Source organism: Halictus rubicundus, chromosome 14, assembly GCF_050948215.1.
Source record: "Halictus rubicundus isolate RS-2024b chromosome 14, iyHalRubi1_principal, whole genome shotgun sequence".
Lineage (NCBI taxonomy): Eukaryota > Metazoa > Arthropoda > Insecta > Hymenoptera > Halictidae > Halictus > Halictus rubicundus.
The window spans coordinates 1757941-1785762 of record NC_135162.1 but is presented as its reverse complement, the minus strand read 5'-3'; the positions used below and the strand labels follow the sequence as shown (position 1 = coordinate 1785762).

Here is a 27822-nt window from a genome sequence, read left to right as displayed (position 1 = left end):
TTATGGCCTCGTCTCGTATCCTTAAGGGGGTCGGCAGGCATTTGGCCTTGACTGTCACGCTATGTTACGCTGTGCCTTTTTCTCTAGACATTTTACGTCTTAAATAAGTAAGTAATCAATTAATAATGCATACCACCGTGTTTGTACATGTCTTTGCTACGTCTGTACAGAGCCTTTTTTTCGATACGAACACTAAATCTCTCGAAATTACGAGAATCTCTTTGCGGCAGCCATCTTGTGACGTCATACTTGCTTCAGAAAGCGAGTTTTCTGCCGAATATTACAAATTACTCCACGATGAGGTAGAAATTCGCAATTTGGGCTCTGTACAGACGTAGATTGGACTTTTAGGAAACACAAGTGACCACTTTTAAACTGCTCATTGCAATATTGAAGCGTCAATCTGTCAAGATTTTGACCCTTGCAAGTTCATATACGTATATTGTAGAGAGATTCTCTTAATTTCGAGAGATTTAGTGTTCGTATCGAAAAAAGGCTCTGGACAGACGTAGCAAAGACATATACAAACACTGTGGTATGCATTTTTAATTGATTACTTACTTATTTAAGACGTAAAATGACTAGAAAAAGGCACAGCGTAACATAGCGTGCCAGTCAAGGCCAAATGCCTGCCGGCCCCCTTAATGTGAGCTAGCGAGTGGGAGCTCCAGTGAGTAGATCGTCCATATAAAAATCTCTCTTAAATATTGCTGTTGCTACGGGATATTTATCTTGTTCATCATCGGCTAGCTGTTGTAAGTAGCGTACAGCTAAGAATGGGGCTGATGCTGTCGCATATGTAACTGTGTTTAATTGATAGGTTTTGACCGGCTGATCTCGGGATTCGCGCCACAATAATCGTTGATAAATTCTGTCTTCAGAATGTACTTTTATTTTCCTATATATCTTTTCTATGTCTGCGGTCAAAACATACGAATGTGAGCGAAACCTCAGTAACAATTTGTATAGAGTATCTTGCAATATAGGCCCATTTAATAATGTGTTGTTTAACGAAACTCCTGTAGACGTCCTTGCGGACGCGTCGAATACTACGCGTACCTTTGTTGTTTCGCTCGACTCTTTCACCACCGCGTGGTGTGACAAGTGAAAGCCCTCTGTTTCCCTATTCACGTCGACCTGTGTCATGTGTCCTAACTGTTCGTATTCCTTTAAAAATTCGCTGTAACTATTGAGTAGCTCTTGATCTAAATGTAATTTACGTTCTAATGAGTAAAATTTCCTTAGAGCTATCTCTAGTGAGTTGCCTAAAAGCTGTTTTTGTTCATTGAATGGTAATTTTTTTTTATTATTGAGCTTAAATGTAACTACCCATAGGGGGTTATGAAGCTTTACATTAGGATTAATATGAATACAGCGTATTTGAGATATACATTAGGATTAATAGGAAAACGGCGTATTTGACATATACATAATTTCAAATTTGTAGATTACATTGTTTGAAAAAATTCAAAAGAAAATGACACGCTTGAATGTTCGATTTACAAAGCAACGATCTAACATTCAGGGGTGGGAACAAATTGAGCTTATTCAATCTTTTCATAAGATCAACTCGTTGTGATTCCCATAAGGTACACTGCCGAATAATATGGTTAAGATCTTGAACCTCATTACCGCAGTTACATTTGGAATCATATATAATATGTAGTCGTGAAAGGGATGCTGCAAGATGGTAATAATCTGATCTACAACGATTGAATGTTACAATATATTTTCGTGATAAACCTCTGTGCGAAAACCATGCTGCAACCCCGTCCCTAACATAATACTGAAAGTACTCCTTGCCCTCGTACTGACCCTGTTGCGTTGTGAAATCGTTAGTATTTATTCTATATTTGTGTTTAAAAGATTCTCGTAAATCGGTGAAGGGAATGACAATACCCTTATCAGCTTGTTCTAGTGTTGCCAACTTAGTTAAGGCGTCAACCTCATCATTTTCAACAATGCCCGAATGAGACGGAATCCAAACAAATTCTACATTGCTGTTATTCGATGTGGTTTTCTTGAAGTATTTTTCCTTAATTTCGTAAATGTAGAAGTTAGTCTTTATTTCTATCTTTGAGTTTTGTAGACATAGAAGGGCACTAAGGGAGTCAGTAAGTATTTTATAATTGTGGTTTGTGTCAAAAATAGCAATGTGAAGTGCATCAATTAACGCAATGCATTCAGCAGTGAATACAGAAGCATTAGATTGAATACTTTTTTTGATTGATATATTTAAATCTTTACAAATGCATCCAGCCCCAACAGAGTTAGAACCTAGAATTTTACTGCCATCAGTATAAATTGTGCTTGAGTCACAGTTTAAAAGCAGTTTAAATGTAATATGGAGTTTGGATGATTACATATTTTGAGATCATGACCAAGCTCAGTATTTATTGGGATCGAGTCACTAATAATATCATAATCCAGACGGTAAATATCATAACAGTTGCTAATGCTTAAGTTTCTTTTTATGATAGGGATATCATCAATACATTGATGTATGAGTCTTTTCGTCTTGCGTTTGAAATTTCTGGTCTTGGAATAATATTGGTGTATTGCATTATTGACCAAGATGGAAGTATTGGAAATAACCTTATTCAAGTAACTATTACATAAAAATCTAACGCGTTCTCTTATTAACGGGAGCTTTGATTCAGCCAATAAAATGTTGTAGGAGTAGATATACGATACCCTAAAGCCGATCTAATGGCAGCAAGTTCAATTTTTTCTAGTTTATACTTTACATCTTTACGTGAAGGAAAATAAATAAAGCACCCATAGTCGATATGTGAACGAATGAAACTCTTATATAAAATGAATAACGTTGTTAGGTCTAAACCCCATCATGTTCCACACAGAAATTTAACGATATTTAAGGCTCTCATACATTTTTTTGAACATGTGATAAATGAATTTTGAAAGATAGTTCGTAATCTAAAATTATTCCTAAAAATCGAGTGAAGCAGCTAGATTTGATGGGGCAACCATCTACTGAAATTTCAGTTTGTCCAGGAAGGATCTTTTTGTTATTAAAGTGAAGGAGATCTGTTTTCTGTGGGCTTAGTTCCAATCCTAATGAAAGAAGGTTACACTTTATAATGGAAATAGATCTTTCTATAAGATGTTTGTATTCGCTTAATGGAGAAATTCTTGAATAAACTGCAATATCAACTGCGAATTGAGATATACAAATATTTTTTGGCAAATTGTTAGTGATTTTTTAAACATATATTAAATAGAGAAGTGGGCTTAATACACCTTCTTGAGGGACACCTTTGAATACAAATCTGACTTCATCGCCTGTCAGACTTGTGAATATTTCTCTTTTATATGTTAAAAAAACAAATCGAATTAAACGATTAGTGCAACCTACAGAGGTCTATTTGTTCAACAAAATATCACTATTCACGTTATCAAAAGTATCCTGGACATCCAAGAAGGCTGCCAAGGTGTCTTTTCTCTCAAAAAATCCTTCCTGAATGTATAACATTAGCCTGGTGACATTATCTATACATGACTGTCCTTTACGGAAACCCGTTTGGCTATCTGAAAGTAGATTCTGGTGTTCAAGCCACCATTGATTGAATGGTAATCTCACACAATATCGACCATCTGTGTCTCGTACGGTGCCTTGATTAAACAATTCTTCCGCGGCCCTTTCTTGTGCTGATAGATACCGTCTTTCTACAACTTCTTCAATTTCCCAAAATTTGCTTAGTGCCTTATCTAAGGATGTCGTTACAGGAAATGAATTTGCTAATGTAGGTGCTGTATGCGTCATTTGTAAATTTTCTTCGCCAGTGACTATCCAGCCTAATAATGTTTTTTGCAGAATTACCGCGCTATTATTTAATTTAATTTGCCCAATACTTAACAATTTGAAGAACAAAGTGTTCCCTAACAATGCATCTATTTTTCCTGGTCTATGGAAACCAGGATCAGCCAATTGTATATTTTGCGGTAATTGCAGTGACGAACGGTTAACCTGTCTTGATGGTAACATTCCGGTAATAGAGGGTAGCGATATATATGATACCTGCGTTGAAAACGAACTATCACGCGCCTTGACTAAGGTTTTTACCAACTGTTGTGCACTGCTTTCTTGTTGACCCCAGCCTGATAATGTTAAATTAACCTTCTGCCTTTCTAACTGTAATTTTTCTGCTAATTCGTTAGTCAGAAAATTAGTTTGGGAACCTCCATCCAACAATACGCGACAATCATGCTCTTTATTAAGCTTATCTAATCTAACTACTTATCTTATCTAATCTGAGCTGTACCCAATAGCACTTCCGAACCGCATGTAACCGTTAATGCAGTCGTATTCGATCCGACAATTTCTGACTGATTTCCTACTGGTGTAGGATTATCACTACTAATGACTCTACCTTCATTATTGAAATGTAGCAGAGTGTTATGTTTTCGGTTACATTTCTTGCAACCACTAGATAGACAACTACCGACTAAGTGATCGGACCGCAGACCATTGATACAAAGTTTGTATCTTTTTACGATTTATAAGCGGTCACGAACTGCTGCTTGTAAAAAATGTTTGTAATGAAATAATTCATGATTCTCCTTACACATTCCACACTTGTTCGTGTTTGCTACCGCTACATATGCATGTCCCTTGGTATTAATTCTACCTTGTTTATAACGGTCCTGTTGCGTATTTCGTCTAGGTGCAATAGAAACCTCCGATTGAATTTCTTCACCACGCGCTCGCTTGTTTATAAATCTCAACAATTGCTCGAATGTTGGCATCTCATCGTTCTCCAAAGTACGCTCCCACCCGCGCCGTGTATTTTTGTCTAACTTTTTACTAATTAAATAAACTATCATAATATTGCATCCAATTGTGCTGTAGGATGGCCTAATGTCATTAATGCACTTACGTGCATTCGTGCTTGTTCCGCTAAATATCTTAAACTCGCAGGATCATCGCGTGTTACTTCTACCAATTCAAATAAAGCCTTCAAATGTGATTGTACAATTTACCGTGGTTTATTACACCGTTTTTGTAACAAATCCCATGCTACCAAGTAATTAGTTTCTGAAGCATTTAAACCTGAAATTACCGACGATGTTTCCCCATGTGGTGTCGCGTCGATCCCGGAATTGGGGAGAATCGGCTCGCGACTGGGTAAGGGTTAACGGCGAATGAGTGTAATTTCAAACTCCGGAGAACTAGTCTTTATTTCTAAATGCAAGACTCGGCTTGCCTTCGGTAACTTCTAGACAGCTCGGTGTACTAGACAGTTCGATGTATCAGACAGTTCTGTTGTTGTTACAATATTTTGGAATAAGGTAGGCTCGGATGTGGGTGTGGTCTTAGGAAGTTGTCTATGATTGGTTGAAGGATGTTTTTGGAAGGTGTTGGAAGTGGTGGAAAATTAGGAAGAGTGGGAGTGGAAGGTACATTTGGTTACAGGCGGCTACGGCTATAAAACTATACATTTCGGTACGCTAACGGTTCGCAGGTCAACATGTGATCGTCAGCTGAGGTTATTCGGATTTTTGACTACGCCAAACTACGGTAGGTTTTTTATGGCGGTCATGGTCATTATGCCGCGGGTGGTTAGTCTAACTGACCTTCACAGTTGTACCGACGTCCCTTTGCAGAAGGTTTTTACGACGGAACACCCCACGTAATGCATTCTTCAATAAGTGAAATTTCTGTACGGCTGGTAGGTCTTGATTATCATGGACCAATGTCTTAAAAGTGTCGTGAAAACTATGCCATTCAATTGGACTACCGTCATATGGCATTATCTGTATCTTCGGTAAAAGTGTGCTCTCTTGTTTTATCATTACTGTATTTGGTGAATCCGTGCTTCTAAATGTATTGATTGTTGTTTGCGGAGATCGTAATCCTTCAATATGTCTATTGATCGTGCTCCTTACCTTATGATAATTCCGTTCAAACTGTTCTCTTTCGACGTCATACTCTGAAGCTTCGTCTTCTAGTTCTATACTAAGTTGCATGTTTTCGAACGTCTTGCTCAACTCGATTACCTTGTAACGTGTCCGTTTACCGCGGATCTCGTACAACGGGTCCTCGCGGCCGGATTTGGCTCGCCGTGCCAAGGTTCGCGGTGGTCAACAACACGTGTTTTGCATGCGGCTCACTGTTCGTTCACGCTCATTCGCGGTTCGCGGGTCACGGCTCGCGGAGCGGTGGATCGCGGATCGCGGTTTTTCGGCCCGGGTCCCACGCGGGGGAACGTACCACGGCGGGGTCCATGGCCTCAGGAGTGGTCTCGGCGGCGGACGCGGATTTCACGGATCGCGACGGCGTGGAAACTGCGCGGCAGTGGCACCCGAAAACGCACGCGTACTTCCCGGGGCTCGTTCGGCGGGCGGTACTAAAGAAAACTTTTCGGCTGCGTACTCTGGCGCGTTTGGCACATCCGCGTACCGTGAGGTCGGAAAACGAAGAGAACCCGACGGCCTGCTCGTCCTTACCTCTTCGCTAGGCGAGGGGGTGCGGCGCGGGGTGATTCGCGGCGGATGTTCCGGCGGCGTCACGCATCCGGCGGGGCGGTTTTGCATCATGGCGGTTTCCGTTTACCGCCAAGATCGGTTCGGCGACGCGGGGGTCGCGGAGAACGTTCGCGGGTACCGGCGGATCTCGGTATCCGTCGCAACCAGGTCTGTTACAACCTTTTCCTTACGAATTTGTAATTTATGTATGTCAAAATGTTCCTGTTCGTTCAAATACGTTTCTATACGTGTAATCTGCCCCTTTACTGAAGCCCGTTGTCTCATAAAACCTTTCAATTGAACTGACTCTTGTTGGTTAGCCATTTTACAATAATAAGTGCTCTAACTACCGAAATCGAGATCGACGCTATTTAAATCGAAATTGATTCGTGGACTCACCCTACAGACGCTTGACTTCTGGAAATGTTACGATGCTGTAGCAAATCCAATGTTGTTGCGATGCCTCGATGCTGATCCCACGATGTTCGATGATGCCTCCACGATGGGTCCTCCGGTGTCCGTTGGCGGCTTCCTTGTTAAAGGCGTCCTTTACAGCTGCTCCCGGATCTGGATATGTGTATGTTGGACTTCTGTGGTGATCCAACTACACTTATCGAACCAAAACTTCACTTGTCACCAACTATCCTCGAATTGATTAAACAGTTGTTCACTTGTCTCAGATCCGGCTCGAAGGACCAAAATGTTGTGTGCGCGGTTTCTATTACTTGCTATAGTTAAACTCGCACTTCTATGCTTCTTTGAGTGGACTGTATTAAATGAATGATGAACCAGTGGACCAAGTGTATATTATAGTTTATTACAAGAAACTGTAGGATCGAACTGACAAGATATTTACAAGAGTGACCTTTGCGTAATGCGAATGCTACAGAAGTCAAGATTCAAGAATCATGAATCCGCCGCTCCGTCTTACTACATATTTATGTGTTACGCTGGGGCGTTTAAAAATGGGATAGGGAAGTTGATTGTTAGAAAAAAAAGGCGGAGTTAAGAATATCGTTGACCAGAGCTTATGGAGTGTACAGGGGTTGTAAAAATAAACGGGAAACCCCGAATTTTTCTAACGGTCGTCCGAAGCGCATCTCCGAATGATTCTCGCAGGTATGGTTGTAATTTTTATGGTTAGGGCCCAAGACCCTGTGCTATGTGATGATAAAAAACTAAATCCTCGGCCAGCAACGGTTCCTCGGACACTATTGATTCTAAAGGAAATTTCGCTACGCGACAAGAATCGTAATTACGTTTCATCTTTTGCGACGAAATTCCTTGCCGATTACGAATAAATGTATGAATAGAATCCATTTTGTTTTTTAAATTAGATGTAAAATCGTTAACACGTTCACGGACAGTAAAAATTTCAGTGAGCTGCAAAAATAGACAGGCAATTTTTCTTGAAACTAGTTGTACTATCCGAAATCTGATTAGACATAAACAATAATAATAAGTTAACTGTCATTAGTAATGATAGTTGGTCGTTACTTTGAAATGTATATTAATTACAAAAACTTAAGGTTGTATAAAATTAAATGAATAAAAATTGGCTTTAAAATTTGAATGCTGTAGCATTTATGTCATTTTGCATCACTATGAAAATGAATGCTATAGCATTGACGTCCGCGAACGTGTTAATACTACAAGCCTCTTCATACATACAGTCGGTCACGAAAATATTCAGACACCACTATAGTTTTGACTATTATAGTCCGTACTTCAGAAATTTATGCAATAAAAATAAAAAGAGGTTTCATGTATGTTACTATGCAGTGTATAGTTAACAAAAACATAAGAGATATTTATTTACGATAAGTGATTACATAAATAATAAAAGAAAAATGGAAAGTACGCTCGTTTTCATGTCACGAACATTCGGACACTTGCTATACTTCTCAAGTTTCCAGGTTCCAGGAACTGACTGAAACAATGTTTGTAAACATATCATTCATATTATGTACAGAGTATGTTAGAGATCGAATATTTGTCAGTCTTTCTCAAAATTTGTGCGAAATGGGTCGGAAAAGTGAGAACACGTCGTTTGATATGCGACAATTAGTAATTTTTCATCAGGAAAAAGGGAAATCGATTCGCAAAATTGCAAATTTATTAAATATTAGTAAGAGCACGGTATGGGATATTATGCGACGTTACAAGAACGAAGATAGAATTGAATCTATCCCTCAAGGCGGACGCAAACCGATCCTCAATACTCGTGATAAACGCTCCATAATTAGGAGAATCAAATGTGATCCTCCGATAATTGCTCCAAAGTTAGCAGCTGAATTAAATAATGACCGTGAAATATCAGTGCATCCGGAAAACATAAGAAGAGTGTTACTATCAAAGGGCTATAATGGAAGAATAGCTCAAAAAAGCCGTATATTAACGCGAACAACAGGATGAAGAGACTGAATTTTGCAAAAAACTATATTTCAAAGGAAAGTCAGTGGTGAGAAGACGTAATTTTCGCGGACGAGTCTAAATTCAATATTTATGGAAGCGATGGAAGAATTAGAGTATGGCGGAAATCGAAAGAAGAAACACGGTGGTGGGTCTGCGATGGTGTGGGGCTGTATTTCGGCTCGTGGAGTAGGCGAATTAGTCTTTATCGACGACATCCTCGATAAAGATAGGTATCTGCACAATTTGCAAAACAATTTTTAAAAAAGTGCTGATAATATGGGACTTCAAAGTGGGATAAAATTTTATCAGAATAACGACCCAAAGCACAAATCGTGTATTGTGCAAGAATTCTTATTATACACTTGCAAGAATGTCTTACACCCACCACCGCAATCGCCACATTTGAATCCCACTGAAAATTTATGAGATGAATTAGATCGCCGAATTCGAACAACTCCCATAAACAATAAGAATGAACTAAAAAGACGTCTGCAAGAAGAATGGCTACGTATTGGGCAAGATTATTTAAAAAGAATAATTTGTAATATGCCAACGTGATTACGGCACGTCATAAAACAAAAAATGAACGTGAAAATGAGCGTACTGTCCATTTTTCTTTTATTATTTATGTAATCACTTATCGTAAATAAATATCTCTTATGTTTTTGTTAACTACACACTGCATAGTAACATACGTGAAACCTCTTTTTGTTCTTATTGCATAAATTTCTGAAGTACGGACCATAATAGTTAAAACTATAGTGGTGTCCGAATATTTTCGTGACCGACTGTACGTAGAGCTAGTACCTTTACCCGGGTATGTGAGATATCCGGCTATCCGAGATACTCGGGTAGAGCAAAACTACCCAGAAATGATCAATTATTTTAAAATGAAATATGTTTATTTTTGTAGAAAAATACTGAACACGGATTGCTTTGTAAACATTGAGAAAATCTACTGTCAACTATTTCATGTCATAATAATAAAAACTATCTCATTTACTCAGGTATCTCATGAGTAAACTGGGGTTGATATGCATTTATGGCAAAAATGAGTTGGTGCAATTTAAAACAATAAAGAAATTAAAAGAATCTAAAAACGTTAATATATTATTTTAGATTTATTAAGATCGTTAAAGAAAATAAGTAGTCGTAATATGTCTTCTGCTTCTTGCAATTGATCCAAACAATTTTTATTTTGCATAAAGATCCGCAGTCTATTCATGAGATATCCTGGTGTTCGGGTAATTTTTGTTTACCCGGGTACCAGGGTATCTCATAAGTAATAGCTCTATTCATAAGGACTTCTGTAGGGGCTCGCGTTGAGCGATGTTTTATGGCAGAGGCATCGTTATTCTGCAGTAGGCCCGGTACGTGACTTTTGTAGTTTGGCTACGGCGATGGGCCTATCGCCACTTGGCTTGATCGTGTTGCCGTCCGTACCTGGGTCTCTTCGATGCAGTCCCTTGCCATAAAGCACTCAAAATCGGTCGTCTCTTAGGCTCAGCCGGCTTTTAGCGTTCGGCTGCTTGAAACTACAGCTCGGATGGTTTCCAGATGTCTGGAAAAACCCAAAGTTCGGTCACCAAGCATGTGCGGCCTTGGCAAACGCTTGAGCCCGTTTCAAGTACCCTAGATCCTCCCACCAAGCCCCCGAAGTAGGGTTGAAACTCTGAAGTGGTAGGACAACCGAGGTGTTGGTGGTTGTGACTCGCGTTCTCGTGATCAGATAGCTTTTGGTAGTGACTTTTTCCCTTTGGAACAACCAAATTGTTTTCTGACCGCCCGCGGATTCACATTTTGTAAATAGTAGACCGTTCCTAATTTGAATGCAGTCCCAAATAAGAAAATAGAACCTAGCCTCTGGTGACAAAGAAGATACAATTTTTCTAGAAGGCTTTTCTCCAAATCTTTTCCTACTCAAAACCAGTTCTAAATAGCAGTCGCTCTTCTCTTCTTCACTCAAATTCACTGAATTGCTTTCAAATAACGATTTCACATGCTCGGGCAGATCAGACCTTTCCCCGTCACCGGTTGAAGCTGTGGCGCCTCAGTGATGCGTCGTTTCTCCCGCGTGCCGTCCTGGCGCTTCGAGCGCTTCGAGAAGGAGAAAGCAATTCTTGAAGCCGCGGCCGCTCTTTCTCATTGATCACTCCTGAAGACGCTTTCCATTGTTTACATTTGAGGATGCACCCTAATCGCGGCCTTCTTGCTTTCTCCTTCTCTTTTCTTGTTTAATGTTGTTTGTTTAATGTTGTCTAGGAAATTTAAAAAAAGCAATTATTTTAACTTTTCATTTTTATTACATTTTGTTTCTCGTCTTTCATTCCATCTGTACATGTCTCACGAGTATCACGTACATTTCTCTCTTAAAGTTATTATTTTACAAATAAACCATATTAAACGTAATTTTACCAGTTAATTAATTTAACTATTGTTACCGCTCAATTAACGAACACGCGAATTCTAAAAAGCTATACCATCAGGTTTCGAAAATTCATCAAAATTATCCCCTTCATTCACGGCATTGATCTTACTAACTTCAATTCCCTTCTCAATAAAATTATTTCCTACATTCACAGTATCCAGTTCGCCAACTTCAGCTTTCTCTTCTGCCTGCCTGTCATTACTGACAACGCTACACTCATAACCTATACATTCAGAAACTGCACATTCACTTACAGCTGCAGAATCGATTTCCGCAGTCATCGATTCCTTCAACGTTCCACAACCTACAAAATCAACGCTTCTACCATCTTCAAAAGAAAGATTACTTCTCTTTAAATCTAACAAACAATTATGCTCGTCAAGAAATCTAGAACCAAAATGCAATCGTCCTTAATATCCGTAAAATAAAACTCATGCTCCGCACTAAATTTCCCGATCCTGACTTGAGCTTTCCTTTTTCCGAAAACTCTAACAGACTCGCCCGTAACCGTAATCAAGTTTACAAGCCACACCGTCGACCCAGTGTCTATGACAAACTTCCTCGCATCTTAATTAAAAAATAAAACCGTTCACATAAATACCGTTACCTAAAAAATTCTCTGAGGAACGCGGATTTTCTGTGCGCACCATTACCGACGTCTCCGCAACCCCCTTTACTTAGACCCCTTCCCGCTTCCCGATGGAGGAACTCTATTCTTATTTTGAAACTGTGAACCCTCCGAGTTCGCACCTTGGTTCGCAACAAAATAATTATACGAAAAATGTTCGGGTTTTCCAAAGCTCCAATAAACAACCCCGCTATTTCCACGATCCACGTTATAGTTCCGTGGCGGAGCACTATTTTGACCAACCTGAAAATTCTTACGCTGATACTGAAAACGAGCCTGCGACCACCAGGACGACGATTGTCGGAAGGAATTGTCGAAGACAGATTCCTTTCATAAATGGAGCGGTACAACGCTTCTACCCTCAAAGCTACTTCCAGAACCGTGCTTAAAGATGTTACATTAATCGATGCTAGGGTGACGTCATTTCGCAAATCGTCGTTCTTGATCATTTCGACAAATTTCTCTCGCGCCTGTTTGTCCTGACATTCGACGGGAAGACTCGCGAAAACCGATCGGAACAAAAGGCAGATCTGTTCGGCCACAGCCTAAAGGGACTCCCCAATCCCTTGCTTGCAATTATAAAACTTGTAGCGATCCAACTGAAGCAAGTGCTCGCTGCTATAACAAACATTTAAACCTGCCACTAACTCGCCAAAAATGGTCTGTTTAGATTCCTCCAAATACGCTAACACCGGGAGAGCCTCCCTTTCGAGTGAATCTAATAGCGCTACCGCCTTTGTTCGTTCGTCCCAATTATTGATCTTGGCCAGAGTCAAAAACTGCGTCAAATACAACGTCCATGAACCCTATCCATTAAATTTATCGGGTTTAGCGCGATTAGGAACGGAAGTCGTGAAAGAGACACTTACCGAACTCGCGATTGTCCACACCCACATCCCTAGTATTTTCGATCTCAACACGCGGACAAGCTACGTTGGAAACGCAAGAGATGTTAGAAGCGATAGTCTGAAGAGAATTAGCTATTTGATCAAATCTGGCCTGCTGAACGTCCAACTGCTCCGCCAGTCGTTTCACCAGTCTTCCCTCCAAAACGGCAAAATATTCCTCCAACGACGTCCTAGCATCGCTAACCATCGCCACATTCCTTGTACTCGCACTATTACTTAGATTCAGAATCATCCCACTTCTGGCATCAGACTTCGCATCCTAGATACAATGACGAAACTGCTATAGCTAAGGTAACTCTTTATTAGGGAGAGGAGAGGAACTTATCTTTCCGCGTCCGTTCAACACGGCGTCCATCCACCGACTCTATTTTGCCCTTGTTAGATCATCGTTTCCCAAACGACGATGCAACGAGGATCACTCGATGTATCAATATCTCTCGACATCAATACAATCGATCGATACTTATCCACACTAGTAACAATATGTATATTTACTTATGCCTATTAACATGCAGGGTGTCCCAAAAATGTCGTACTTTCTTGAAAGGGATAATTCATCAAAGATCATTTCAAGTAACTTCTTCCGTTGCGAAAATGTTCTCCGCGGCTTTATTAAGGAGTTATTAACGAAAAACACAGACCAATCAGAACGTGGCTATAGCAGAGGGATCCCGGCTCGGCGACAGCTTCCGCTGAGCGTGACATTGGCATTGGCTGAATCAAAATTCGCCTGCTGTATCCGCGCTCTGATTGGTCCGCGCCTTTTGTTAATAACTCATTAACGAAGCTGCGGATAACATTTTCGCAATGGAAAAAGTTATTTCAAATTGTGTCAGGAATCACCCCTTTCGAGGAAATACAACATTTTTGGGACAGCCTGTATGTTCTACTAACATACATATGTATACTTGTTGTTAAGAGCGGTCACGCGGTATTATCACAATATTATTGGTAGTCTTGTGTATATGTTAATGCAAAAAAATATTTGTTTTAACTTGTTGCTTTCTGATACAGGCTTGCAAGAATTCACAAATTACTTAAGAAAAGAGTATAGTCATGAAAACATACGATTTTGGTTGGCGGTTAAAGACTTAAGACGGAGTTTTCAAACGCAAATACCTGATAAAGTCAACGAAATTTTCAGGTATGTATAATAATGAACTGTTATTTTGTAGACACGAGATAAACGGATTGAAATAAAGCTAAATCTTACTGACGTCACTCGTTTAGAGAATTCCTGGCACCTGGAGCACCCTGTGAAATAAATATTGATGGAAAAACGATGGAAAAGGTCCATCAAGAAATGAAGAGTCCCAGCCGATTTACATTCGATTCCGCTGCTGAACACGTTTATACGCTACTTTTGAAAAAGGATTGTTATCCTAGATTTATTCGCTCTGATCAGTATCGAAATCTTTTAGCAGCTGGTGTGCAACCTTTACAAAAAAAGAGGTACACTGCACAATAATATATTTATTACACATATAGTTTTAGTTACTCCTCTATAATATGTACTCTCATACACCATGAATAGTAAATAATTTTGGTTTAATTAAATCATAATGACATTAGTTTTGAAATATTAGACGTACAAGATATAAGTACAAGGTGATTTAGCTATTGTAAGTGTGCCATCTAACTTATATGTAAACTGTTTGGTATATGAAAAAATGATTGAAATGAAAGTTTCAAGAGTAACAACAAATTACAAGTAATTTAGGTGACACAATTAGCTGAATCACCGTGTATTTCAGTGTAACAAAAACATATTTTACGTTAATATTTCCATATTGTAGATTTTTTACCTTCGGTGGACAAACCAAAAAGAAACTTCCTTCGACCTCGGCCACAACACCTAGCACTTTACAACATGCTGCAGGTAATACAACCGGTGGTGGTAGGGGAAGTGATCGAAGTTTATCTGGATCTGCCCATGAGTTAGCTGTTTGTGGTGTTCGAGATACAACATCAATGCCCCGAGTGCCGCACTCACACAGTCAGTCGAATCTCACTGACATACCATACAGGTGCACAATATTTTTCTTGTATTATATTTGAGTGATACTCACTGTGCAGATATTGTCATTAACACACGTTTTTAATTATTCGTCAATGCTTTCTAATCAATCTTAACATATTTCTTTTTAATATGTTATTTCTCTACGAACATAAGAAAGAGATCGATGTAGTACTAATATTAGTGTAAAATAATTATTTGAAACAAATTAATCTAATATATTTACTACTTTATTGTATTTGTCAAATGTTTATTTAGTTTACAGTGGGTATCACGAATTTTGTGAGTTTTTTCGGAATCTGTATATCTATACGTATCAGGCATGTTGAAAGTCCAAGGTGATCCTAGTAACCATACCGAGCTATAGTTCTCTTTCAAACGAAGTGAAAAAACGTATATTAACCACACCGTTTTTGCAAGCCACTATCATCTATGATATTGTACAACTTTTCATGCAAGTGCAACGCAGTAGTTGCAGTGTACAGGGTTTACAAAAAGTAATAGTCATCCATCCTAGGGGTGAATCTACACCTCTGGATCGGTGGACATTTGTAAAAGACACTTGAAGCAAAATTGTGTGTAACAAAGAAAATTGCTGTTAAGTTTTCTTTGTTATAAACACCTTCTACTCATCGAGACGAGCAAAAGTTTGAAAGGAACATGATGTCGCAAACAAATAGTTATTGAGATATAAGCTTGTAACGGTGCATGCCTCGTTGCGGGACGCGCTGCGAGGCGTGCGAGCCCTCCCCGAATTGGCTCAGCGGCCAGGGTTCTTTGGGGAGGGGGGAGCGAGGTGATTAAATGAAAAACGCTCGGTTAATAATGAAAGAAATGATAATGTTTTATTTTAATTATTCTCGGTGGCCGGATTCCCCGTTGGTCCGGCGACGGAGTCTCGGCGGGGGCCTGTCTCTCGGCCGGCCTGGTTACAAAGAAACAAAAAAGAAAATGAACCGTGAGTGTGGACACCCGGTAACGGCGCGGACCTAAATTACGGTCGAATAACGCGAGCTTAATCCTAACCTAAATCTAGCGCCCTTATCTACTATTAACGCGGCTTAATCCTACTCTACACGCGGAGCGTTGGTATCTCCGGTACTGGTACTGGTCCCGGTGGTCTGGAGTATCGCGGTGGGCGCCGTCCGCCGGTGGACGACGGCAGAAAACCGGAATCAGGTTCGGTACGGTGCGCGGTACGGCGGTGCGGGGAGCGCAGGGCGAGCCGGGCTCGCTTGGCGTCGGCACGGCGATCGGGCGCTCTCGGCGCGGTCCCGAACCCCCACGATTCTTGTCGCGCGGTCGCCTCGGCGAGGTGGTTGTAACGGCCGCGGCCCAGCAAGAGATCGTGAATTGGCGACGTTTCCTGCGTCGGCTGGGCTCGCGGGGCGCGGAGAGGAGGTGCGGGATTCGCGGAACGCTCCGTTTGTCGTCCCCGCGCGGCCACGGCTCGAGTACGTAGACGCAGACGTAAACCTAGTGTCTACGACTCGAAACCGGCGAGGTCGCTCGTCCCCGGTAGTATACCGTGAGGCGAGCTCCACACGCTGCTGCGGTCGGTTGGAGACTAAACGCCTGGAGCGCAGCGCGGAATCTCGGACAGGAGCGCGGGATGCGGGGACGGGTCCGAGGAGTGGGGATCACGGTCCGGAGTGTCGAAACTACGGTGCTCTGAAAAGAGCAGGCCGTTGATCGACTGCCTCCCAGAACCTATTCGCGGTCTCGGTTTCGGCGTATGGGACGTAAACCCACGTACACCTCGGCCGATCCCAGCGCTTCGGCGTGTTCGCCCGATAGTAGACCGAGGCTAGCACGATTCCGCGCGGCTGCGAGAGGATCTGGGCTCGGGTGTTCGCCCGAGAGCTGCTCCAGACCAACTCCGCTCTCGGGTGGTTTCGTCGCGATCTTTATAGCCCGAGCGCGGACCTCGTGTGCTCGTTCGCGAATCTTCGGTACACGTCGATTGGTCCGCGCCCGGGCCGGATTCGCGGATTGGCGCGCGGCTGGTCCTAGCCGGTGATTGGTGCGGGCCTGGTCGCAAATTCGCTCGCAACGAGACGTACGTGTCTCGTTGCAAGCTCTTCAAGTTTTTGAAAAAATTTGATTGTGTGGAGTTATACGTATAGACAAAAGCCTACTACTGCAGTTCACCTGACCGTGTCGATGAGACAGAACATATGTAATCGTGTGCGTGCCTCGATACAGGAGAAATTTAAACAGACATTCATCGCTAGGTCCGTACCAGATCTTTGTCACTCTGTGCATTCGGATAATAAATTTGAAATTGCAAAATATGAAAAAAAAACCTTATATCAAATATGTTATACATACGAATACTAATCCTACATTACAAAATACTAATGTAAAGTATACTTACAAATTTTTCAGAATCTTCTGTTCCTCCGTCGGATTCACAGCACACTATTATTTCCTCACGCGAATACGTCCAAATAACTGTGTCTGTCTTTCCGAGCCCATTTTCGAAGCACAAAACGCTACACAACACTCTTCTCGAAATTGTGACATCGAAGGAGAAGAAGTTACTCCAACCACGATCAAAATAATACTGCGATTTTAATGCGATTTCGACGCGAAAACTCTGCTCTCACAGCATACAATGTATTCGATCAAGGCTGATCGATTGAAACAAAAGAAATCGTTTCCAAGGAGGTATTGATTTTTCGAGAATCATCTGGCAATATTGATTCTTGCGAGTTCAGACATTCGATTCCTTCAAGATCACATTCTTAAATAGACGAGACTTCAAACACATTTGAAGTGGTTAGACATAAACTAGACATATGCGAGAAAGTGTGTCGGAAAATGTGCCCACATCGAGTCCGGAAGACAAGCACAATTACTCGGATGTATTCACGTGAGTAAATAATAGTGTGCTGTGGATCCGACGGAGGAACAAAGAGTCTGAAAAACTTGTAAGTATACTTTACATGAGTATTTTATAATGTAGAATTAGTATTCGTGCGTATAACATATTGGATATAAGGTATTCTTTAATGTTTTGTCATTTCTCGAATGTGCAGAGTGACAATGATTTGGTATGGACCTAGTGATGAATGTCCCATTAAATTTGTCTGCTCGAGGCATGCACACGATTATGTTCTGTCTCATCGACACGGTCAGGTGGAACGTAGTAGCAGGCTTTTGTCAATAGGTATAACTCCACACAATCAAATTTTGCAAAACCTTCAACAGCTTACATCTCAATAACTATTTGTTTGCTATATACGATTCCTTTCAAACTTTTTCTCTTCTCGACGAGTAGAAGGTGTAATGTAAAAAAACTTTAACAACAATTTTGCTGATGAAGATGATGTTCCAAAACAACGTGATTTTCAGCGGCTAGACCAATAGCAATATGTAATTTGAATATGTAATATGTAATTTGATGACCAAGAATTAATATTATGTCATATGTCGATACATCGAATAGCAGGTAGATCTCGAATTCACTTGCAAAAAGAAGAACAGGTCATATGTATAGATCGAGCTTCTTCATGAATGGGTTTACGTTATGTTGCAAGAATAAAATCATTCGGGACATTGCAAAGCTATTCGTATCTCATTTAACTACGAAAGAAAAGTGTCATGGAAATAAAACACCTTGAAAAAGTCAGTCAAGGTCAATTTTGCACCAAACCTTTTTTGCAAATCTTCGCCGATCCTAAGGTGTAGAATCACGTTGTAACGGATTTTACGCATAATTTCTTGACACCCTATACAAATGTACTTTCTTTCTAAATAGAATTAGGTGTATGAATACTTCCACAATTTTGGTTTTGAAAATAAATATTAGGCATAGTATAAAGCAGAGATGGGCAAATATTTATCTAAAATTTTCAAATAAAAGATAACCGAAAGTTATATTTTATTTGTACTAATTTTTCTGAAATACATATTCACCATAGTTTATCTGTAAGATACTCTTCACAATTTTCATTCGTGATCTGCAGTTTATTGAATCTCGAAGTAACGGCGTATGCGTATTGAACGCCTCTAGCGGCGAGAAGTTATTTGAGAGGCGTTATTTGTAAGATATAGCTGATGATTTTCAGAGTATCTTTGACGATTGTTTGAGAGTCGAAGGCAGCTTCACTATTTATCTTACGGTGAATCCCGTCAGATACTCGTTACGAAAATGTATGTTTGATTTTCGACGTATGATTTTCAGCGTAACTTTGAGATTTATTCGAAGCTCGATGTACGAAGATGATTTATTCAATTTTTTTATTCGTCACGAGTTGTGTTCAAATAACCGACCTCTTGATTCGACCTTGACAAGTCGTAATACGTACGTCGTAATATGTAAGTACATACTATGGTATAGTGACTCCCATTAATATTCGAACACTTTTTATTATTTAAACGATTGTTTAAACAAATCAATTTTTATTATTGAAATAAATGTTTAAACCAATACATTTTTATTACTTAAACGATTTTTTACACCAATATATTTTTGTTACTTAAACGATTGTTTGAACAAATACATTTTTATTATTTAAGCAATTGTTTAAACAAATCAATTTTTATTATTTAAACAAATGTTTCAACTAATACATGTAGGATTGAGACGGGTAACGGACTAACAAAGTGTTCAATAAAACAAGAATTTAATATGAAAGGTCCAGAAAATAGGTTCAACGTACAATCAACTGCTCACGCTCGTGGTTCGAAGACGAAAGACCCCCAGGCCCGGCGCCTCCGCGCGTTTTATTTGTTTTTCCGCGTTCTCGAATCTTCGATGATCGCAACGGTCGCCACGCTTCTCGAAGCTTCCGAATTGTCGATACTCGCAACGGTCGCCACGCTTCTCGAAGCTTCCCGAATCGTCGATGCGTCTCCATGGCGGGAACGATCGCAACGTTCCGAAACGTCGCATCGAGACGCCTTCGCGGAGGGAACGCTCGCGCTCCCACATACATTTTTATTATTTAAATAATATTCGTCACGTTTTGCAATGAGTGAAAGTCTACCATAAATAAAAATGTCATTGGGTTTCTCCATCGGTACTCTGCTAAATATTAAGTTATTAAGACAATTTTATAAGGAACTCTTTAGATTATGTACAGATACACGTACATAGACGTAGACATTGCATTGCATGCAATGCATTTTTCTGTCTACGGTTCTCAATTACCGACTCTATAGAAAATGCAAGAATTTATAATCAAAGACATCGATGATTTAAATCATCTGGAAAAGTACTAAATAAGTAACAAGTTAACCATTCACAATATTATTTTAAGACAATAAAATTGAAACAATGAATTAAAATATTTGTTACGTTGCCGCAACACACGAAAGGGGTTTCCGTGAAAGGTTTGAGTCCTTGTTCCGATCGCAGAAATAAAAGAAAGATTCGGTGCAACAGTGTTTTGGAAGACCTAATTTTTTCCAAATTTTTAAAAAGTTCCGTTCTATGAAAAGATTGCATTTGTTTAAAACAACGTACACCTTCAGCCAAAACAAACTAACACATGTTTCGTTCTTCTACTCGCGGGATCATTCGGCAGGGATCGTCGTCTGTCATTACACTTATACATATACATATGTATATATTTGTGGCCGCTTCGACAGCGGCCAACGTAGATAGAAAAGGACAGCATGCAAACACGGACCAACAAAAAAGCAGTACAACTCGACTATATTATTATTCGATTTATACCGTGTCTGGGCACATTTTGTTCAGGAAAACATTTTGAATCGACAGGTAATGATAACATTATGATAACGTTAATAAGAAATAATATTGGATTTAGTTGTTAAATGCCAATATGCTACTCCTTACAATTTTGCCTCTGATACTGAATCACGTCCATATGGAGCGTCGCGTCGTGTGCCTTCTGCAGACAACAATGTAAGCGTGTCACTATCAGTTATTAATGTTTTTTACAATTCATAATTCTGCCATGGAAACATTATTAATCGATTGTAAATAGTTTGCTGATGAAAACAAGTCTCAACACGCCACAAATCCGATAAGTTAGACGGTGCCAGTATTGAAACCTTTCTTTCGAAGTTCATCAAGGAATTTTATTTTACTAGCTGACCGTTCCATTTCGATAGAGTCCGCTACCGTACCAGAGCATTTTCTACAGAGTCGGTAATTCGGAATCGTAGACAGAAAAATGCATTGCATGCAATGTCTATGTACATGTATCTGTACATAATCTAAAGAGTTCCTTATAAAATTGTCTTAATACCTTAATATAATATAGTATATGGTAATGTATAATATAATATAATGTGTTGTGTTCGAATATTAATGGGAGTCACTATACCGTGGTACGTATTTACGTATTACTACTTGGCAACGTCGGATAAAGAGGTCGGTTATTTGAAATCGTCTAGCTAAATCGAGCTTCAAATAACGGATAAAGATAACCGATAAATCTCGCGTGACATCTGGATTCAAATAAGCCACATGATTTTGTATCTATTTGTTCCAATAAAATCGGACGGATACTATGCGACCAAGTAACTCCACATAAATCCGTAAGATACATCGTGGCGCTGTATCCGACTTTCAAATATATCTCGAAGATGACCAGAAAATTATCGAAGAGGCAGGATAAATAAACTTTCCAAACCAGGCGCTTGAGAGATAAAGATACAGATAAATTCTCGCGCTTCACCCGACTTCGAATAAAAGACAAAAGATACTGTGTATCTTATCTAAAATTTATTTGATTACTTTTTAATTTAGATACTGCCCGTCTCTGGTATAAAGTCATTGAACAATTAATACTTCATGAAATACTTCGCAATTCTCAAAAATTTACAATCAATACTAAAACATTGTACCATTATATTCTAAAAAATTTGTAATACACAGATTTCTTGATATTTAGTTGTTCAGTATGATCAGGAGTGAAATTAAGCGAAGAGAATTATCTTCAGGGACTGCACACGTATAGGTTTCAATACGAGAGTCAATTAAATATAAACTGGACTTCTCCGACCGTATTTTCGATATACAGGGTGATTCTGGGAACTGGGACAGGTTGCTGCTCTTTTTTAAGTAAAAATAGTAAAAAACGAAAGAGGAAAAAATCCTATAGCATAATACGTCCTAACTTCCTATAACCTTATTTTTTATGTCGATCAAGCGATGCACCCGCCAGGTACAATTGCACTTTATTCTTTACTGCAACCCAATTTTTCGTTAAACCAACCATCCCTTTTATTATCCTGTGTATAAAAGTACTAACCCAAGGTCGTCGAAATGTCAATACTTCACGAGATATTTGACATTTTATGTCCGAAACGTATTCTATTACAAAAAACATCCAAACTCACAATATGAATTATGAATTACAGTGAGTGTAAAAAGAATTCGTACACCTCTTATAGTTTTAGAAAACCATATATTTCTTTATGTAATTGTACATTCTTTTATAAAACAAAAACACAATTACGATTATCATATGTTTCAACTACAAAATGTAACATAAATAAACTAACGAAAAGTTAACGTTAAGAAGTCTCTCAAAATTAGCACGCAAAAAGTATTCGTACACGTAACAAATTTAGCAATAAACGTGTTATAGTTTGCGAAAATAAATTAAATTAATATTTCGTTGGATAGCCTTTCGACTGTATAATTGAGTCCAGTCTTCTTGGCATTGAATCCACTCAATTGGATGTGATTTCGTGTGTAATATTGCACCATTCCTCTTGAAGAGCAAGTTTTAATTGTTCTTTACTTGAAATATGCCGGGTTCGGATTTTTTTATCAAGCAGATCCCATAAATTTTCAATCGGATTAATATCCGATGATTGCGTAGGCGTTTTCAAATATTGTGGTGTGTTATAAAGCAACCACTCTCTTATGTTGCGTACTGTATGTTTGGGGTCATTGTCGTGAGTGAAGATAAAGTTGTCTTTTAGACCCATTTTTTCTGCACTACGTACAATATGGGTTTTTAATATGTTCAGGCATATTTTGTGGTCCATGATTCCCTCGATGAAGTGTAATGACCCCACTCCAGCAGCACTCATACAACCTCAAACCATGACCGAACCTCCGCCGTGTTTTACTGTGGGACGTAGATTTTCTTTTTGTAGCTCTGTATTTTTCTTCCTCCAGACCGTACACTTGCCATCAGAGCGAAGAACATTAAATTTACTTTCGTCAGTAAATATGACTCTTCGCCAAAATTCGATAGGCTTATTAATATTATCTTTCGCGAAATCAAGCCTCTTCTTTCTATTTGTGGCATTTACGAAATACTTCTTGCGAGCAACTGGGCCGTGGTATTCATGATGTCGTAAACAATTACGAATAGTGCTGGCACATACACTTACTCCAGCGTTGTTTGCAAGCTCAGCAGCGATCTTAGGGGCACTAATTTTAGGATTTGTTTTTATTTCACACACTATAAAACGTTCATCGCGTGAACTAAGTTTTCGAGGTCGACCAGATTTCGCTTTATTTTTATTGGTTTTTCGTTCACCATATCGATCTATAATTCCTTGTATAGTGCTATGTGGCCTATTAATTGTTTTTTCTAATTCTCGCAATGATTTGCACTATTATGCAGTTGTATAATAATTTTTCTTTCAGTCTCACTTGTTTCCTTACCTTTACGACCCATTTTACCGAATGTTACAAAAATTGACTTGTTTTGCAGAAGGTAGACTGTGCATCAAAGACCCTGTCTGATTATTTGTCGGGTCCCGCTAAACCATAATATAAACAATCGGACGCCTTTCAAATACATTCTAGTACCTGTACGAATACTTTTTGCGCGCCAATTTAGAGACACTTCTCATACTTTTTAAGTTTTCTCATTAACGTTAAACTTTTTCAAGTATATTTATATGACAGTATGTAGTTAAAATATATAACAATTACAATTATGTTTCGTTTTATAAACACTTTTAAATTACATAGAGAAATACATGGTTTTTTAAGCCTACAAGAGGTGTACGAATACTTTTTACACTCACTGTATGTACATAATGTAGTAATAACTGATGCCGTGTTTGATATAATGGACGTAAAATGTTTTCCCCCACCAACCTTTCTTTCATTCAGCGCGCACCTTCGTTGCGTTCGCTGGTGTCTCGTGTCTTCGTTGCCTCACCGTACGTGCCTTCATCGCGACTGGCGAAACGCGTTCTTTCTCCACAGAAACGGTGCTTACTGGAAGGGTACAGTGGGCGCTACGGTAGGGGGGTTACCCTGAGATCGTCGACAATTCATTTCACCGACACTGTTTTCATCGACACGATTTGATCGACATTAACTTTCGTGGACAGTATGTTTTCATCGACATGGTCACATAGCCGACAAATATTTTCATCTACACGGTTTGACCGACACTATGTTTTCATTGACACGGTCAAACCGTCAACAAATGTTTTCATCGACAGTCTATATTTAGCGACAGAATTAAGTTCATTCGTTCCACTGACATAATCCGCTGCATTTCAAATTACAAATTACTTGGCTCAAAAAAAGTTTAACTTATAATCTTCATACAGGATGTGGGCTTGGGGAGCGACGCCCCTCCACTACCGGGAAAGTAAGGGTTCAACTTGAAAAATACTGTCTACGCTCGGTGGTCTGCCATGGAAAAGGGGATGTCATATTTTTGTATATTTTTTAGGCCATTATCTAGATCTAGAATATGGAATCGGAAAAATAATAAGAATAGGTCTGGGTCAGATTTGAAATTGTGGCTGTCGATAAAGTACACATGAAATAGCAAAGGTACAAATTGGGAAGTATAATAACAATTTCTTACGTAGCTATCAGTTCGTGGAAACGAATGAACTCAAACCCGTTGGTAAATATGGACAGTCGATGAAAACATTTGTTGACGATTTGACCGTGTCAATGAAAACATAGTGTCGGTCAAACCGTGTAGATGAAAATATTTGTCGGCTATGTGACCATGTCGATGAAAACATACTGTCCACGAAAGTTAATGTCGGTCAAATCGTGTCGATGAAAACAGTGTCGGTGAAATGAGTTGTGTCGACGATCTCAGGGTAACCCACGGTAGGGACGGTTTTGCCCCAATTATAGCAAATGTGCCCAGCATTGGTGTAGAATCACGCTATGATAGTCGCGACATATAATTTCTTTACACCTTGTACAATTCTAGAATAAAATGTCTGGTTAATATTTGGCTCACCCTCGTAGATGGAACAAAACCTGTCTTGCAAACTATAGGCATTCATTTAAAACCATTAACTTATTTGAACATTAAGCTCTTTGTTCTGAGAAAAGTAGCGGAAGAATGGTATAGGTAATACTAGTCAGAATTCAGTAATTAGAATATTCAAATTCGAAAAGTTTCGTCCATAACATTACTTCATAAAGTAGACTTTAGACACTACAAATCATTCTTTCTACTTTGAGATGAATATAAGATAAACGTTGCTGGAATAATTAAGTATAGAACAATCAAAATGAATGATTCGAAATGCACTTTCTTTAAACACTATTTATTACAAATGAAAAATGTTATACATCGCTACATTCAGAAACAATCTAGTAAATCTTTGCATCTTTGGTAATTATTTACAATAGCGGCTTCCTCACCGATTTGAATGGCCTTGAAATATGTTGTTGGGGCATAATTCTGAACAACTTTTACTATACATGTTACCACCGAACGAGCTTCGTTCTCGAGATATTTGTAAAAAACTGTTCCTACTGCACAGAATCCGTTTTCTAACCCAGGCCTTGGAATTAATAGCTCAAGACGGCCGATGTACACCGACTACACACCATTGACCCGGCCGCGCGTGTCCCTCCCCGTGGCAGCCCTAGAGTTCGGAACTCCTCAGGCGCGTTCCATAGGAGCTATTCTTGGCGCATTTGAGCGACACTCGTATCAATAGATTTCCACTAGAACGATCTAATACCTCGCGCACCGTAGTTCATACTTCCCCGATTATTACCAGATATTAGTTAGAGGTTTATTTAGACCAGAGAGATTTACTTAGACCAAAGCCAAACCATTTTTTTTACGTGATCGCAATCGCATTACGGACTTCCCGCCCTCCCTGGAGAGAGAAACGGGGATATGTGAGACTCCCTTCCGAAAGGGTATACCCACTAACTCCACTACATTGGCCTACCTCAGCTAACGGGAGATGGTAAGGAACTCGTATCGAAAACAACTCGCCGCCCTCCTAAAATGAGACCACTGCCAAACCTAACCCAGACCTAACTAAGATTCCTTTCAAGTAGCTATAGAAATCTAACTCTCCGTGATCTTTGGAACGTTCAAGAAAAATTAAAATACTTAACTTAACTAAAGTTTGTGTAGTTATTTTGAACGAATTTTCGAGCCCCTCCACTACCATAAAGGTGAAATTTATTCATTGGAAAAAGGTAGAGTTCGCTACAGTCATCCCACAAGTTTTGAACAAAAAATTGTTCAGAATAATGAGCATAATAACATATTATGAAGTGATTGAAATCGGTGAGGAAGCCGTTATTATCAACAAATAAGTTTGCTTTAATGTATTTTTTCCCTTGTTAATAGTAAATAAATTACCGAAGTAGATTGTTGTAAATGCTACTCTATACAGTGGTTACTCTATGTATGTATGTCTCAAAAACCTAACAAATAAAAGTTTCAGAACTATACCCACTGCCGCGGAGGGGGTATACCCTGTGGGGGGCCAAGAAGCTGGAGAGACCTCGGTCGCCGAGGAGTGTAACATAGTACGGGGCGGGTAAATCGGTGTTACACCAGAAGAACATTACTAATCCAATAACTTCTTATGTTTCTTCTTCTCCTCTAATGAAAAAAATACCAAATATGATGTAATTCCGATGCTATTTACACTACTTTTACGTTAATATAATTGTAAAGGGAAGTAGCTTTCATCGTTCACTACAAAAGTAAATATCATTTGTAACGCGACGAGGAACAAGATAGCGTCAAGATCCCTCGACACCCCCCCCCCCCGTGTAACAAAAGAATTGCGCCGGGGCAGCGTGGTCGGCGGTTCGAGGGGCCGCGAGGTCTGGAACCTTCCAGACCCCTAGTAACGCATTATTGATAAAGTTAGCAACGAGTTTGTATACATACTGGTAGATTACCGCGGAGTGAGCACTGTTGCTGCACCTGTGGGAGATGACGAGGTAAGGCTACGGCCGCCCGCAGGATGGGAGAATACGAAGCAATGCTATCGGACGCCCAGCAGCCCAGGAGACGACAGAGGTTGCACCTGGACGCCTCTCTGAATACATGGGAGAGGACGTCCATTAAGGCCGGCCGCCCGCCCAGAGGAAAGAACAGGGTAAGAGAGAGTAGGGACGCCTGGTTCCTGTGTACGTTTCGGAGAGGGCGACCATGAAGGCTGGCCGCCGAACGGACATGAGAAAACAGGCGAAACAGAGTCGTCGTCGTTCCCCAGAGGAAGAGAACGGTTGAAATAAACCGAACGCCCGATGGTGGTATCGCGTAATATACAGGGTGTCCCAGTTAACTTGACCACCTTGAATATCTCGCTTAATGTTAGTAATAGAAAAAAACGTTATAGGATAATATTAACCTAACCGAAGGAGCAATATAATGATTCGGAAAAAACTTTTTTCAAGGTCATTTTTTTCTACATATCAAGGTCATCAATTTTTTTTAAGTGGAACTATATATTTTTTTTATCGCGATGTAATAGTAGGGGTGAAGACCTCTTCAATGACATATTATACAATGACCTTCGTGTGACCTTGGGTATGAAAAATCCAAAGAACATTATAGGTGTTATCAGTGATTAATTTACTACACTAATTGGTTTGATTGAACTACTCTATTTCAATAAATGTTCGAAATGATTCTCTGGCTCTTCTAATAGTTTCATTGCTAATATTGGAACATGCAGTTCTAATACGCATCTTCATATCTTCGGCTGTGGTTGGAACATGTTCATAAACAATACTCTTAAGTGT

At 39.6% G+C, this 27822-nt stretch overlaps 1 protein-coding gene and 1 long non-coding RNA gene across 3 annotated transcripts in view; one reads left to right on the top strand and one right to left on the bottom strand.

Moving 5' to 3' along the window:
• LOC143360820 (uncharacterized) overlaps positions 1-27822 on the bottom strand; it is a 283741-nt gene that overhangs the window by 208566 nt on the left and 47353 nt on the right. The gene's annotated exons all lie outside the window — the stretch shown is intronic.
• The window catches only part of LOC143360806 (regulator of G-protein signaling 11), a 188860-nt gene that overhangs the window by 117253 nt on the left and 43785 nt on the right, over positions 1-27822 (top strand). For both annotated transcript variants that reach the window (XM_076799940.1, XM_076799939.1), the window contains exons 11-13: positions 13880-14009; positions 14096-14317; positions 14662-14892. In XM_076799940.1, the coding sequence (XP_076656055.1) occupies positions 13880-14009; positions 14096-14317; positions 14662-14892 (583 nt within the window). The remainder of the gene's footprint in view (positions 1-13879; positions 14010-14095; positions 14318-14661; positions 14893-27822) is intronic.